General features: G+C 38.5%; 1 protein-coding gene across 1 annotated transcript in view; it reads right to left on the reverse strand.

Annotated features, from left to right (window-relative positions):
- Positions 1-209: 209 nt before the first annotated feature.
- Positions 210-15,059, reverse strand: part of PIK3C3 (phosphatidylinositol 3-kinase catalytic subunit type 3) — a 113,900-nt gene continuing 99,050 nt past the window's right edge. Inside the window, exons 24-25 of the mRNA XM_075532881.1 lie at positions 10,771-10,896; positions 210-534 (exon numbers count right to left, since the gene is read on the reverse strand). Coding sequence (XP_075388996.1) covers positions 520-534; positions 10,771-10,896 — 141 coding nt within the window. The 3' untranslated portion in view covers positions 210-519. The remainder of the gene's footprint in view (positions 535-10,770; positions 10,897-15,059) is intronic.

A 15,059-nucleotide genomic window follows, 5' to 3' on the forward strand; every position in this document is an offset into this window, starting at 1 on the left:
AATCTAGGAAAACTCTGAGGTGTCATTTTTAAAAAGTCAATATTCACCCAAAAAAGACCGTTTTCTTTTTTTCCCCCGGTAAAAACAGTTCTAGAACCTTAAAGAATAAGTTCAGTAACTTGTAGCTTTAAGTATTTTAAGTATTTTAACTTATACAGAAACAAAAAGAACAGTGAGAGAAAGTGATAGGAGAAAAATGACATTTCAACTCAAATGATTAAACTGCTTTACTGCTTCAAATAAACTCTTCCAGAACTCTCATAATATGTACATGATCCCGGAATAATTGTTTCACTTCATCGCTTACTAACAATGTGTACACTTAAAAATAAATATATATTTCAAGAGAAATTCTTCAAAACCATGTCTTCAACATTTCTTAAAAATGGCAGTCCAGCAAACAGTTCGAACAAAAGATAGCACGTTGGAATACAGCGTCCTCAGGGTAAATTTTCTTCATCTCACTTGTTATTCCGAAGTCTTCCCTATGTAACACAGGCTGCTGTCTGCAGCCAGGCTTCACTTTCTCCAGTACTGCAGATATGGCAAGGAAAGGAGAGAAAATAGTAAGCATCACTTTACACAGTAGAGATGACCAATATAGTCTACAATTCTAAAAACAAAAGAAAAACACTTGAAAGATGAAAATATAATTCAGTTAGCTAATTTGTGTCCTTTTTCTAATTTTTAATGATTCATATTAAAAGATGAGTCACTTTATAAGTGCCATGAAGGGTATTTCAATCAATCAGAATGCTAAGGGATCCCAAGACTTTGCTCAAATATCTATTTATATAAGTAATGGAGGTGGTGTGGGGCGTATTGTGAATTACAAGCACAACAGGGCCAGATTATTACATGTCAGGGGAAAAAAATCTCATGCAGCCTAGGAAGTCAAAAACTCCAGTAGTTTTTTTATCGTTGTTAGATGGTCAATATTAAGATGTAAGTTTGGCGAGAGACTGAAACTTTATTCCAGAGAGTACAACCAGTTCATTGCAGACACGGTCTAGATATCACACGAAAGCAAGAAGTTCTGTGGGAATGAGAGAAGTATTTGACCTGCAAAAGAGGAGTTTGGGAACCAGCACAGTAAAATCACAAGCATAGGATGCTATGCAGAAGCTAAAAGAACCTAACATTTTAACCATATACTTTGTGATAGGCACACTCACAGTTAGCTCATATAAAGTTTATATGAGTTTTTCTATATATGATACTGCTTTCTCTTTGTTTTCTTTCTAATTTACCTTTCAGGAAAATTGTGAGAATGCTATCTATTAATTTTGAGGATTACTTAAAGCAAAATTATTCAGCATCACTTAATGTTTGTCTTATACATATGCAAAGATTTAAGACACTGACTCTCTTCCTAAGGAGTCTAATGCTTTCATGGGGTGAATATACTTAACATACTTGAGTCCTCAAGTGTCTTTTGTTCAAGAAAATATATGTTGGCACTATCTTAAGGAGGTGGGGTGCTGTTTGTAACAAAATTGTGTTCCATAAGTGTCCCCCATTATTATTTAGAGAGAAAGTGAGGAAAAAACACTTCATTTGGAAGTCTTATGTATGCAAGCCTGTGCTTGTGCCTCAAGCATGTAAGAGAACCCCAAAGCTGACTAGGTTTGATTTGCTATGATTTAAACTGGCAATTCTAGAAATAATACTGTAAGATTACTAATAAAAGGGATGCAACTTATTGTTTAGAAAAGATGCTTACTGTATATAGTCGTGTTCACATCCTGCATTACTCACACGGACTCCCCACCCCCTTCCCAGCTAACATGTCGTGGGGTGGGGGTGGGGGGGCATTACCATGAAAGTTCTTTTTAAAGTCTTGGTTCTTTATCCTTTTAGAAATGGATACTCTTGAACCAAAACAAAAACGCCAGTCATATGAGGCTGGTTTCAAAATGAAGGTTGTGTCAAGAGCAGAAGAGATCAATAACAGTATTGCAAGTAAGTAATTTTGTGTTGACGAAAAGCAAGAGATGGAGTGGCGGAAAATGAAAGCTGACTTGGAACAGATTCCAAAAGCTAAAAAAGCTCGTCGTTGTTTAATGTCTTTTTATGGGGTTCTAGAGAGTGAATTGCATAAATGGATTATGGAGTGTCGTCAAAATGGTTAGTGGCTAACATGCGTGGGAATCTGCATACGTGCTCTACAAATGGCTAAGGATGTCAAATATAAAGCACCAGGCATTGAAAAATTTGCTGCATCAGCAGGATGGTGTACTCGCTTCATGAATAGGTTTGGCCTACATGTTTGAGACAAAGAACAAAGATTTCCCAGAAATTGTCACAAGACCTTGAAGAAAAATTGTCATTCCAGTCATTTATTACAAAACAGTCAGTTACAATTATGACCTGGAAGATATTAGGAATATGGATGAAGCTGCCATGACTTTTGATCTTCCAAGCAACAGAACTGTGGCAAGTTTAGGAGAAAAAAACATTTTTCTCAAAACCACAGGAAATAAGAAAAAAACGCTTTACAGTTGTTCTATCATGTTTGGCTAATGGAACTAAGCTGCATCCTGTCATTATTTTTAAAAGACCTTGCCTAAAAAGATCAATTTCCCACCAAGAATTACTGTGCGTGCACATGTTAAAGGCTGGATGGATGAGGATGGAACAAAAAAATGGCTGGAAGAAATTTGGAACCAATGACCAGGAGCAGCCTTAAAGAAAAAGCCATCGTTACTTCTTTAGGATATGTACAGAGTCCACCTATCAGACGACATAAAAAATTGGCAAAATCTAGTAAAGTTACTTTAGCCGTTATTCCAGGTGGGCTTACATCTGTACTGCAGCTTCTGGATGTATCTTTGAATAAGCCTTTTAAAGACTGTGCGAAGGATGTGGTATGAATGGATGCCATCTGGTCAAGCCCGACTTACAAAAGGAGGAAATCGCATAAAGCCGGATATAGAGTTAATAGCAAAGTGGGTTAATAGCAAGTGCATGGGAAGACATTCCAGAAGACATGGTGCAACGTGCCTTCCAGAAATGTAGTATTAGTAATGTTATGGATGGCAGGAAGACTGCCCTTTGTATGAAAATGACAGCAGTGATGGTGATGACGGCGAACTCAGTGAAGATAGTGTCTCACACCAGTTGAAGCTCTGCATTGGGATATGGATGATAAGGAATCCTGTTTTGAAGGATTTTAACTCTTTATATTTTAGCTTGGTTGCTGATTGAGCTCAGGGAATAGTACTCTTAAAGTATCATTGTTGATACCTTATTGTTTTTGTTGAACCTATTTTCCACTTGCTGTGCTGGTTTACTAATGTTAAATGACGTGTTGTCCTTTTATTTATGTTTTTATTTAAAATAAATATTTAAATACATTACCCCACTGATGTCTCAAATTTTAGTAATTTTATTTTCATTTCTTTTGATTATTGAAACTCACCAATAGCTTCTGCATTTTCCACTCTAGGCTCATACTTGAGCCAATCAGTTTTCCTGGTTTCCCAGGTAATAATTAGGTACCTCGGTTTATACTCGGGTTGGCTTATATTCAAGTATATAGGTAGTTATTTTCAATGAATGGTATCAGAAAGAAATAAAAATATAATTCTTAGAGTCCTCAACACACATATAAAATCACAAACATTTATTTGTTGCCTTCCATATGCCAGGAACTTATTCAGAGTCTGCGGGAGATCCCAAAATTCTAAATTCAAACCAACCCAGCTGCCGTCAAAAGGACTGATTCACAGCAAGCCCATGTGTGCGGCAATGTAGACCTGCACTCCCCAGGGTTTTAAGTGACATAACTGTTTACATACAGAAGTTGAGGCACACACACTGAAGCACACCCTGAGAACTCGGACAAATGAGTGGTGCTTATGCCAAGCAAAGGATCAACATCTTTGGGTGTGCAGGATTGTCATGGAAGTTGGGAAAGAGCACTGGAGATACAAAAACTGGTTTGGAGTGGAGGGATGGCAGGGGAGTGCAGTAGTGATCTTTCTCCATAGAGCTCTTTCAGCCGCTCCACTGTAAAGCTCAGCAAATCACTGGGTGAGACTATGCAAACAGGGAGTATGTAATACTAATAGTGAGGAGTGACCAGGTTTAGTAATTACTGTCTTGTCCACAAGGATGGGCCCCAGCTCTGAAGCAGGAGGAGAGTGAAATGCTAGGACCACTGTAAGAAGAGTGTATGGGGCAGCATGTTCAGGATCCCAGTGTAAAATGGCAGAGGCTGAGGCAAGACCACAACACAGAATCCAGGAGAGACATACTACACACAAGTTTTCACCGTAGCTAAAGTCAGCGCATAAAGGCTCAACAGGAATATCAAAATGACGCAAGAAAAGCCCTTCCGAAGGTAACACATTAGAAGAGGGTAACTTTCCGCAATGAAGTCCCTGGGGAATACCAAAAATAGACTTTGGGGCCAGGTAATGGCACCCCATCAAACTCGGCCGGAAAGCACACCTAAAGGTCAACAAGCAGTCCTGAAACCATTTGTAGGCTTTTTCTTTTTTGTTGTTGCTGTTGGGTTTTGTGTGTGTGTGTGTGTGTGTGTGTGGTGGTGGTTTGTTTTGGTTTTTTTTGGTTTTCTGTTGCTGTTTGGCTCCGCCTTTTTTGGGTGTGTGTGTGTGCTTATTATTGTCTGCAAGTCTATCTAGATAACATAGGCAGGATAAAAAATCCAGGGGAGAAAACAACAGGACTAATTGTTCCAGGGGGACATGGAAGAGGTGAGGCGGGGAAAGGAAGTGGGTGTTAACAAACCCAGGGACAAAGGAACAAGTGATCTAAAATCAATGGTGAGGAGGGTATAGGATGTCTGGGAGAGCTTGATCAAGGGCAATGTAACTGAGATAAATTACTGAAACCTGAATGAAGGCTGAACACGATAATGGGACAGGAGGAAAGTAAAGAAGGCAAAGGGCATTTATGGAGGTCTAATTACAGGCTTGTACATATGTAAATATATTTATATACAATGATAGGTAAATAGAGCTATGTAGATATATTGATATGTTAAGTATTAAGGTAGCAGATGGACATTGGACCTCTTACTCAAGTACTCCCTCAAAGTAAGAACATTTTGTTCTAATAACCTGGCATTCCGTGATGCTCACCTTCTTGACACGATTGCTGAAAACAAAATGGGTGCATAGCAAATGCAGTGAAGAAAGCTATAGTGCCCAGCTAGCAAAAGATATAGCATGTTGGGTCTTAAAGGCTTGAAGATAAGTAAGGGGCCATCTAGCTGAGAAGCAACAAAGCCGACATGGAAGCAGACCTGCCTCTGTGATCATGAGGTGTCAATGGGATCCAGCAACAGGCATCAATGACCCAGAACAAAAAATCATATCGATGTGATAGAGGGGGAGTGCAGAGTGGAGACCCAAAGCCCACCTGTAGACAATTGGACATCCCCTGACAGAGGAGGAGGCGAGGCAGTCAGTGTACAATGTAGCACCGATGAAATGTACATCTTTCCTCTACTTCTTTAATGCTTCCTCCCCACCACTGTCATGATCCTAATTCTACCTTACAAATTCAGCTAGACCAGAGGATGTACACGGGTACAGGTAAGAGCTCACAACACAGGGAATCCAGGACAGATAAACCCCTCAGGACCAATAATGAGAGTAGCGATACCAGGATGGTAAGGGGAAAGTGGGGGAATAAAGGGGGAAGAGATCACAATGATCTACATCCCTGGGGGACAGACACCAGAAAAGTGGGTTGAGGGAGACATCTATAAGTGTAAGACATGAAAAAATAATAATTTACAAATGATCAAAGATTCGGGAGAGGGGGGGGAATGAGGAGCTGATACCAAGGGCTCAAGTAGAAAGAAAATGTTTTGAAAATGCTGATGGCAGCTTGACACAATTTATGTATGTATGTATTGTGATAAGACATGTATGACCCCCCAATAAAATGATTAAAAATAAATAAATATCTTTCCAAAAAAATGTCCCCAGTAACAATACTTAAAAAAAACAAACGTTTTATCCTTGGGCAGAGGACAAGCACCAGGCGGTACTTAGAGCTCTATTCTCCTTGGACCATCATTCTGCATGTCTGAAGCAGGATGAACTAAGCTGATGTCTTAGAAGCTTTTCATTGTTTATATGAGTCATATTTCTTTTGGGTGGCAAAAGGGGGACATGGAATATAGAAGGAGACTCCCTCTATGAGCCACATCAGAAACATTTTGGGGCTTAGTACATAGCTATTAAAGAGTAATTGAGGCAATACAGTTTTTGCCTCTTGGGAACTTTGAGTAAGTGATTTAGATCAAGAGTTTAAACTAGAGAGAATTTCATGTTACTCAAGTCTGACTGTTATGAGGAAAAGTGTTCAAATTGTACAGAATTATTCCATTTTTTGGTCAATTTGTAAAAGTAGGGAAGTTAGAAAAAGCAGACAATAAGAGGCAAAAGAAAATGGGAAGTTGGTTTGAGTAAAGTAATGTTAAAATGCAACTACAGAAGAATCTATAATTACATTTATTTGTCTGGGACCTTAGTTATGCTTTAAACATGCAATATGCTGTTACTGCAGCTTTGCAGTGGAGATACCCATGGATCTATGCCACAGATGGGCACTAAATAAACGTTATTATCTGTAGTATAGATATATAAACTACAGCCTTATCGCATTTCTATGATTAAGGCCAACTATGTGGTTGTTAGCAAAGAATAAATCTTGATTATAAAATAAGGTGACTTTATTTCCTACTGATCTATTCCCTGAGGAGCCTACCCTCAGATCATATTACATCTAGGCATAAGGACTTCCAATAAAATCATCAAAGGGAAAAAAGGAAGCAAAATTCTTACAGATGAGCAATTTCTCTTCCTAAAATGGTTTTCACTGGTGTTTGGGGCTTTCAAATAGAGCGACCCTTAAGGTTACTACGTAAGACCAAATATAATGTTCATAAATGAACATCGTTGTAGTGTATTTATAACTAGCTATAGAAGAGTATGTACATATAGCTAAACATTAACTATCATTACAAAGGTTTAAAAATACGGTTCTTCTGATTCATCAAAATAGTGCCTTTCAGAAACTGAAACAAAATGGAACAGTAAAAAAATCATTAGCCCAACACTGATTTTCTGAACATATACACAAGCACAATACACTGGATGACGATAATTATTACACATTACCAGAGTAACAAAAGGGGAGTTGGGCTTGAGTGGTTTAGATAGGGATGCATTCTGCACACTTAGGTTACTCCGTTCTAAGGTCAGTCAGTGGCTGGCTGTCCACAAGTACACGGGAGTAAATCAGCGGCAGCAAGACACATCCTATACACACGTTCCCACTGGAGCTACAGTTACAGAAAGGAAAACAGGAATATCAAAGGGACTCAAGAAAAGTCCTTCAGAAGATAATACTTTGGAAGAAAGTATCTTTCAAACACATCTCGCCAATAATACATTAAAACAACAACCCTCCAGTAATACATAAACAAGCAAACAAACACAAACGGTTGGTTACTATGCTTGTGCAGCAGGCTGGGCAGATCACTTGTACTTTGTGGTCATCATGTGCTTTAAAAAAATGAGACATGCTGGAGTCACATGGCAAGGCATCATATTATAGGGACATTCTAAACCAAGCTCTTGGCCATTGAGTCAATTCTGACTCACAGTGACCCTGCAGCACAGAAATGTTCTTTTGCATTTCGGAGCTTATAAATCGTATGGGAGTAGAGGGTCTCCCCTTCTCCTAGAGTACCGGGGCTTTGACCTGCTACCCTATGGTTAACAACCCACCACTGAACTAAGTATTCCTCTGCCTCCTTAGCTGAGGAGAAAACAAACACTCGCTATCCTAGGACGCCATTCTGATGCCTAGCGACCGTATAGAACAGAGTAGAGCTGCTCCTGTGAGTTTCTAAGACTTTCAATCTTTATGAAAGTAGACAGCCTCCTCTTTCTCCCTCAGAGTGACTGCTGACCTTTCGGTTAGCAGCGCCAGGTGTAACCCATTTCACCACCAGAGCTGCCACTCCCTGTGGGCTTCCCACACGATAGGTGTCTATGGGAGGAGAAGGCTCAGACTTTCTCCCACAGTGCTGCTGGTGGTTTCAAACTGCTGACCCAGGAGACCACAGCCCGATGAGTAACCACTACACTCCCAGAACTCCTTATGAGAGGCACTTGTAAAATAAAGGACTGCCTATAATGTTTCTTAGGAAAAACATGCATTGCTGGAGAAATGTCAGGCCAAATAACTTTTCAACTTTCCACTTTTACTGTTTTTCTTTTAACACCCCCCAGCTGCGCCCTAACCCCCCCACCCCCCCTCAAGCATACATAGCTGAATTCCCTTATAGTAAGGTGACCAGATGTCCCGCTTTTGCCGGCACAGTCCCAATTTTTAACAAGTGTTCCCACATGCCATGGCATTTTTAAAAAGTCCCGATTTTTGGAAAGAATACATGACAAGCTAGGGTAGAGTTTGCAGCTGCCATGTGGCTATTTCGCCAGGATACGAGTTCTATCAATGGTGTCCCTCTTTACCAATGTCAAAATCTGGTTACCTTACCTTATAGGCACATAAATGTGGCTACAAACTAATGGGTCCCTAATTAATAAGACTGTGCCTGAACTTGTGCTTTTTCTCCATCAAAGCATCAGGGATTGCTAAATGGATGATGTTGACACATTTCTAATGTTTTAAGCTGGAACTTAACATTTAAGCTTTTAAATCCAATCTGTTTAAATACTCAGTCTTGGGGGTGGTGGGGGGTGGTGAGTGGTAGTGGTGGTGTATGTGTGCGTGTGTGTGTGTGTAAAACTCCAATCCTAATCTATGAGGGCTCAGTTATCTTGATTTAATGTCTATCAAGATCAATGGAAAAAAGACCCCATTACTGAGATGTCCACCATCAATCAGTGAAGGAAAGGCCAGAAAGGGGCCAGAGAGCCAGGGAGGAAATGGGCTCAGGCGTGAGAGATGACACCATTGAAAAGGCTGGTGTTAGTCTTCACTGACCCAAACCATCTTTCTGGTAACCCCTATCTTTCTGGCACAGACAAGACTGTAAAGCCCTTGAAAGATCACGCCAGCAGGAAAAAGGATGCTGATGATGGATTTTCAAAGAGAATGACCCGAATAAAAGTGTTTTGTGGTGGGAAACGTGTACCACTAATAGGTGAGAGTTGCTAGGCAACACACATGGCAATGCTTCATCCCTACCCTTCCCGAGGAAGTGTATGATGGAGAAAAGGAACCTTTTCTGTATTTCAACATAGTAGTTGTAGCTGACAATTTTAGTCTTAAAAGATTATTTATGCTGAAACAACTGTAACTTCTGTTAACAAGTACTAAGTCTATCTCCATTTGAAGCTAAAACAAAAACCTTGCTATTTTATAGTCCACATTGACTAGTGGAAAAGGAACAACAGGAGCAGAAAGTAATATTGAATTCTTTTAAAAATGTTCTGATGGCAAAACAGATGTTGGTCATCACAGTTTGAGTGCACATGTGTGATTCATTAGTATCCATATCAATATATAAGTAGAAATGCGAGTCATCAAAGAGAAATCCACTTCACTCCAGAGATTAGTAAGAAATAGCTGTGCTTCTATATAATTTTTTAATATGAAAAGACTCCTGAAGGCAAATCCTAATTGAGATTTCCTTTTCTAAGCAAGTTTCAGTGAAATTCAAATTAGATTATTCTTATTTTGATACTGTTTTAGTTGCAAAATGATATGGGGTATAGACAACGCGTGAAGGAAGCCTTTAAAATCTCAAGCATTTTCGAGTTCCTATCTTAGAATAAAGAATAAGAGCTGGAGACCTGCATGTGATAAGCTAGGAAATGTTTCATGGTCTCTGGCCTTCCTTCCCCCAGCTACAAAAGGGGCAGAATACGAAAAATGAAGTACAATGCTCAAATAAACATAAAGCGAACCGATTATATAAGAGAGAGAATGTGCCCAATACTATAAAATGGAGAACTGAATTATGATCTAAAAATCTTTACCTCCATAGGTCCATAAGCATAGTAAACCTTCACTTTTACCATTCTAGAATGCTATGATAATGTTCTTTCTCAAGATTCTGGGAGCTTTCAGGTATTTGCTTTAACCCTTACTTGCACATTGCCACAATATCTACAGTGGCGACTGTTGTAAAACATTGTGAACATAAGTTAACATCACCAAACTGTACACAGAGAAATGGTTGAAGTGGTTCAGTACATATATTATCATAGCAAACCCAGAGATTGTTAAAAATCTACTCTAGCTCCACTGCTTTTGTAGCAAGCAAAATTATGTAACCTCTGGGGTCTAATTTAAGAGCATGCCTACCTACCAATATTCTAATTTTCTTCTATTTAAATCCATTCTTTTCTCTGAGAAAAGGAAGACACCAATAATTCAAAAAAGTTCAGCCAGTGAGTCTTACAACTTCACTTGTTCAGCCGATGAACACGTCTTCCCTCGTGTGCTATGCATTACTTTGCTTACATTTCCAGGCCTCAGATCAACCTAGACCCGTCACTGACAACGAAGGACAGGGGCACTCATGTGGTTGTGCAAGAAATTAGTCATTCCCGAGACATTTTAAGGGGCTGGTATTTTGGAGTCAATAATGCATGGAATGTGTTCGTTTCAGCTGGAGGGCAGGATCTCAAAGGACTTGACCGAAAACAAACTAAAAAGGTGCCAGTTGAGAGGAGCAAAGTACAGCTTTTGAACGGCTCTGGGGGGTACACACAGGTGCTGCGCTAAAAACCCACACCTCAGAGAACTTACCTGGGCAAATTTATGAATCTGTTCGACCACTGCTGCGAACAGAGCGTGGACACTTTCATCAATCAGGCTCTGCATGTAGTGCACCGCCTCTTCGTCAGACAGGTCTAGACGGAATTTGTCCTGCACCTAGAAGACAGCACTCTTGTTGGTCTTTTTAATGAAGAAAAAGAGGCAGTTTCTGGAGCGACAGAATCAAATGGATGCAGGTAATGTTATGTTATATGAATGAGGTATTTCTATACTCCATTTCCACAATTCTTCCTCACAAGTTTTGAATTTCTTTAAAATACAGTTCAAGGTTTTAAATATATTAAAAAGGGTTGTGTGAATAATACCACAAGGCATTTTAGAATGTTTCCTTCATTTTGTAGTCTTTATTATAGCAAAATCTGGGGGTGCCTTTAAGCAAAGGGCTTGAAACTCATAAATACAATGCTCTGTACTAATATAATCCTATCAACAGAATTTTTAAAAAAAATCACAGTGAAGTTAACACATGTATTAACAGGAAAACATTTGACTTTTCTTAATAAAATCAATCAATGACAAGGAAATAACCTTAATCTGATAAAGGACACATATCAACATGTATGCATGCTCATGGTTCTCGTCGGGCAATTAAAAAGAAAGAGAGATAAATGGCATCTAGATTGAATCAAACAAAAACGTAAAGCTACCTCTGCTCACGTACGTCATGATCATAACCAACAGACTCACTGCCATGGCGTCAACAATGACTCACAGTGACCGCTAGGACAGGGCAGAACTGCCCGCCTCTGTGAGTTTCAGACACTACGACTCTGTCCTGCAGTAGAAATCCCCTTCTTTCTCCCTGTGAGCTTCTGCTAGTTTTGAACTGCTGATCTTGCAGTTAGCAGCCCAACACACAATCCCTAGTGCCAGGGCTCCTGGTCAAGAACACATACAGCGGCAGAAAGTGTACTAAGACACTCACTAAAAAGAAACTACTAAGATTAATGAGAGAATACAGTAACTTTCATGGAAGCAGTAACAATACTGTTTTTTGCCTCGTCACAGGAGTCACCCTCCCTACTCTCGTACTTATTGGATTAAAAGCCCCGCTTAGTGCTGTCGAGCTGATTTGGCCCCGTGGCGTCCTCACAGACCACAGTGGAACTGCTCCATGAGGTTGTCACTCTTCATAGGCGCAGATGGCCTGGTCTGCCTACGACAGAGCCACTGGTGGGTTTGAACTGCCAAACTTGCAGGTAGCAGCCAAACAATCAGCCCACCGTGCCACCTGGGCCCTTCACTCACTACATTAGAATTTGGAAACACAGTTTTTTCCTTGTTTTCATTTCCTTATGACTGAAACAAAAAAATGATTACAACCAAAGAACAGGTTTAATACATCAGAGTAAAAGGAAAAGCTTTAATCTAAGTACAAGTTTCTTCCTGAATCCTTTTGCATACTGAGGGGCATTAGACTTCAAAACAAAATAAAACTTTACCCGAATAAAGACCAAAATTTAAAATAAAGGGCAATTAAAATGAAAATGGCATCACCATCCAACTACTGCTTAAAGATAACCAATGCTTTAAATAATCTTTCATAGTAATCCCCATTTTTTAAAGCTACAGCAACAAATTAACATAAAAGTGTTATTATGGCTTTAGTGTTAATTGATCTTATAAGGTACCAAATATAATTTAATTTTATAGGTCAGCCAAAATAGAGCTTTAGCTAATTTTTAATTGCTTAATAATGTTTTGGTTTGTTTTTAGAGTTTATTTAAAAATCAATTTAGAGGCTAATCACATCCACTTACTTCTTTAACATAGCATTATGTTATCTTGTTAAACTATTCTGATTAAGAGATTTGTCACAACAGTTATAAAAGGCAGTTCTTTTTCATGGCAACATTAAAGGAAAACATGGATGAACAACAAATGGTACTTTTATCACGTGGATAACTTATTACACTAGCTTTGTTGTCTTTACTTTTGTCACTATCGAAATATTGCATATTAAAATGTGCTAAGGAAAATAAGTCATTTGGTCTGTTTGTTTAGACTCCTTCCCACCCTGCAAGACAGGGCACAACTGTGCACTGTGGTTTCTAAGACTCGGAGTCTTTACAGGAGTAGACAACCTCATCTTTCTCCTATGGCACAGCCGGCTGGGTTCAAACGGCAGACCTGGTGGTGCACAGCTCTCTGTGTCACCCACCACCCCACTACCAGAGCTCTAGGAGTCAGAATCGACTTGACGGCTGTGAGTTTGGGGATCTGTCTGCTCACTGTTGAAAAATAGTCTATTGCATTTCAGTTAGAAAACCAGTAGCACAACACGTGGCTTTTTATCAGTAATTCTTAGTTCATTAGACTACTTTGATAACCTTGTTTTTAATGATTAGATTTATAAGATTAGAACCATTTTCGGCAAACCTCTTATAGCACACTAACCTATTACTATGAAACACATGCTAAATATCCGTGCTTCATGAGTGGATACTTAAAATGTTTAATCTCAGCTTCTATGATTGAGCAGTGGTGCTTTCAAGAAATAAATCTGATTAAAGAAAACACAACACATTCTATATGTAAAAGGCACGTTCCAAAAAAAACACAACGATGTTTATATATACTAAAATAAATGGAAACAGAATTACTGTCTGTCATACCTTGTTATGACTCAAATAACTTGGATAATTTGTCTTTCTCTAAAGACCTAAAACTTATATGCACTCTAACTCTTTCCATTCATGAAGCCAAAGAAACATTTTTCAAGCAAGTGAAGTCATTATAGTAGAAAGTCTACTTCTACTTCTTATAACTAAGTCTGCCAATAAGAAATAGAAACTTTAGCCCATGTCAGCAGAACTTTCTATTATCATGATTATTTAAATGTCAAGTTTGTTTTATTTGACAAGTTCGTATTTTGAATAAAATATAGTATAATCCTTTTTTGAGTTATCCTTTTTGGGGAGATGATGGAGAAATACTTTTTATACTGTTTATTTAATTGAGAGTGGAATAAATAGCTAAGGAAAATTGGTCTAAAACAAAAATAACTGACAAACATGTTTTTCTTTGCTTTATTCCCCAAATCCATAAAATGAATTGGTTCATACTTTTTATAAGCTTGTGCTATATACTAAGATATATAATTTAAGGAGAAAAAGGCTGATACTTAAACAATAAACCACAATATTCTATAACAGAAATAGAACAAAGACTGAACCATGAATAAGAACACGGCTTAATTGACAGGAGAAATGGGAAAATCTCCGTCTGACAAATATGGTTGGAATTCTCATAAGTAACTTTTGAACAAGTAGGAAGTCAAGGAAGAACGAACACATGACAGAGATAAATGGGCATCAGAATAAAGAGCAAAACTAATCGTGAATTCCGCAGATGCAAAAAAGACAACTTTTGAAATCTGGTGCAGTCACTGATTGTAGCTAAGGAAATTTTTATCAACTAATTATATTTCTTGATTGATGAGATTTAGCCAAGGCAAAAAAAGAGAAAGAGAGAAAAAAATAAGACATGACTAATGCTCTAAGCAAAACAAAAACGCCATGTTAGTGTGATAAATAGTCCATTTCCTATTGGGAGAAGAAATAACATTTTTATTGACACAGTGCTGGCAAAAGAAAGGAAAAAAGTGAGCAGCAATAGTGGCAGTTTTCTTACATGGCTAAACAATAAAAATATTTAAATTAAAATCTTTCTCATAAATTGCTTCTCGGCCTTTTGGCTAAGATCAAGTGAAAAAAACAAAACAAAAACAAAAAGAACAAAAAGAGATCCAATGTAAAATCTCTCTCATGTATTTTTTAAAACAGTTTGGAAATAATGAGAGATTATCCTCATTTGTGTTTCACTTATCGGAGGTATCTAATAATGGTTAGAACTGGCTTTACCAGAACTTGGGTGCTTTGGTGCTAATCATAATGCTTGCCCCAGGAGTAATGCTCTCCTCCGGAATGACAGTTGTCTTTCTGAATAGTTCTTCTTCAGAAGAAGGCCTCCAACGGCACTCTCTTCCTTGGAAGCTTAATACCGATCATCACACATGTATTTACGATCATGCTATGGTATCTTCAGGTACACTAAGTACATCACCCACAATAAAATAGACAATGCTAACAACAAATATATAAATAAGAGATGAAGAAATTGATTTGGACAAAACTCTTCAAATCTGCTTCCATTCTTCCCAGAAGTCACGGCGAGATAGCGTGGGATAATTGTTCAGGATGAGCTATACTTTTTAGCATCAAGAACAAGAGCTGTATAGCAACAATGTCTCTCTCACC

The sequence above is a fragment of the Tenrec ecaudatus genome, chromosome 15 (genome assembly GCF_050624435.1).
Source record: "Tenrec ecaudatus isolate mTenEca1 chromosome 15, mTenEca1.hap1, whole genome shotgun sequence".
Classification (NCBI taxonomy): domain Eukaryota; kingdom Metazoa; phylum Chordata; class Mammalia; order Afrosoricida; family Tenrecidae; genus Tenrec; species Tenrec ecaudatus.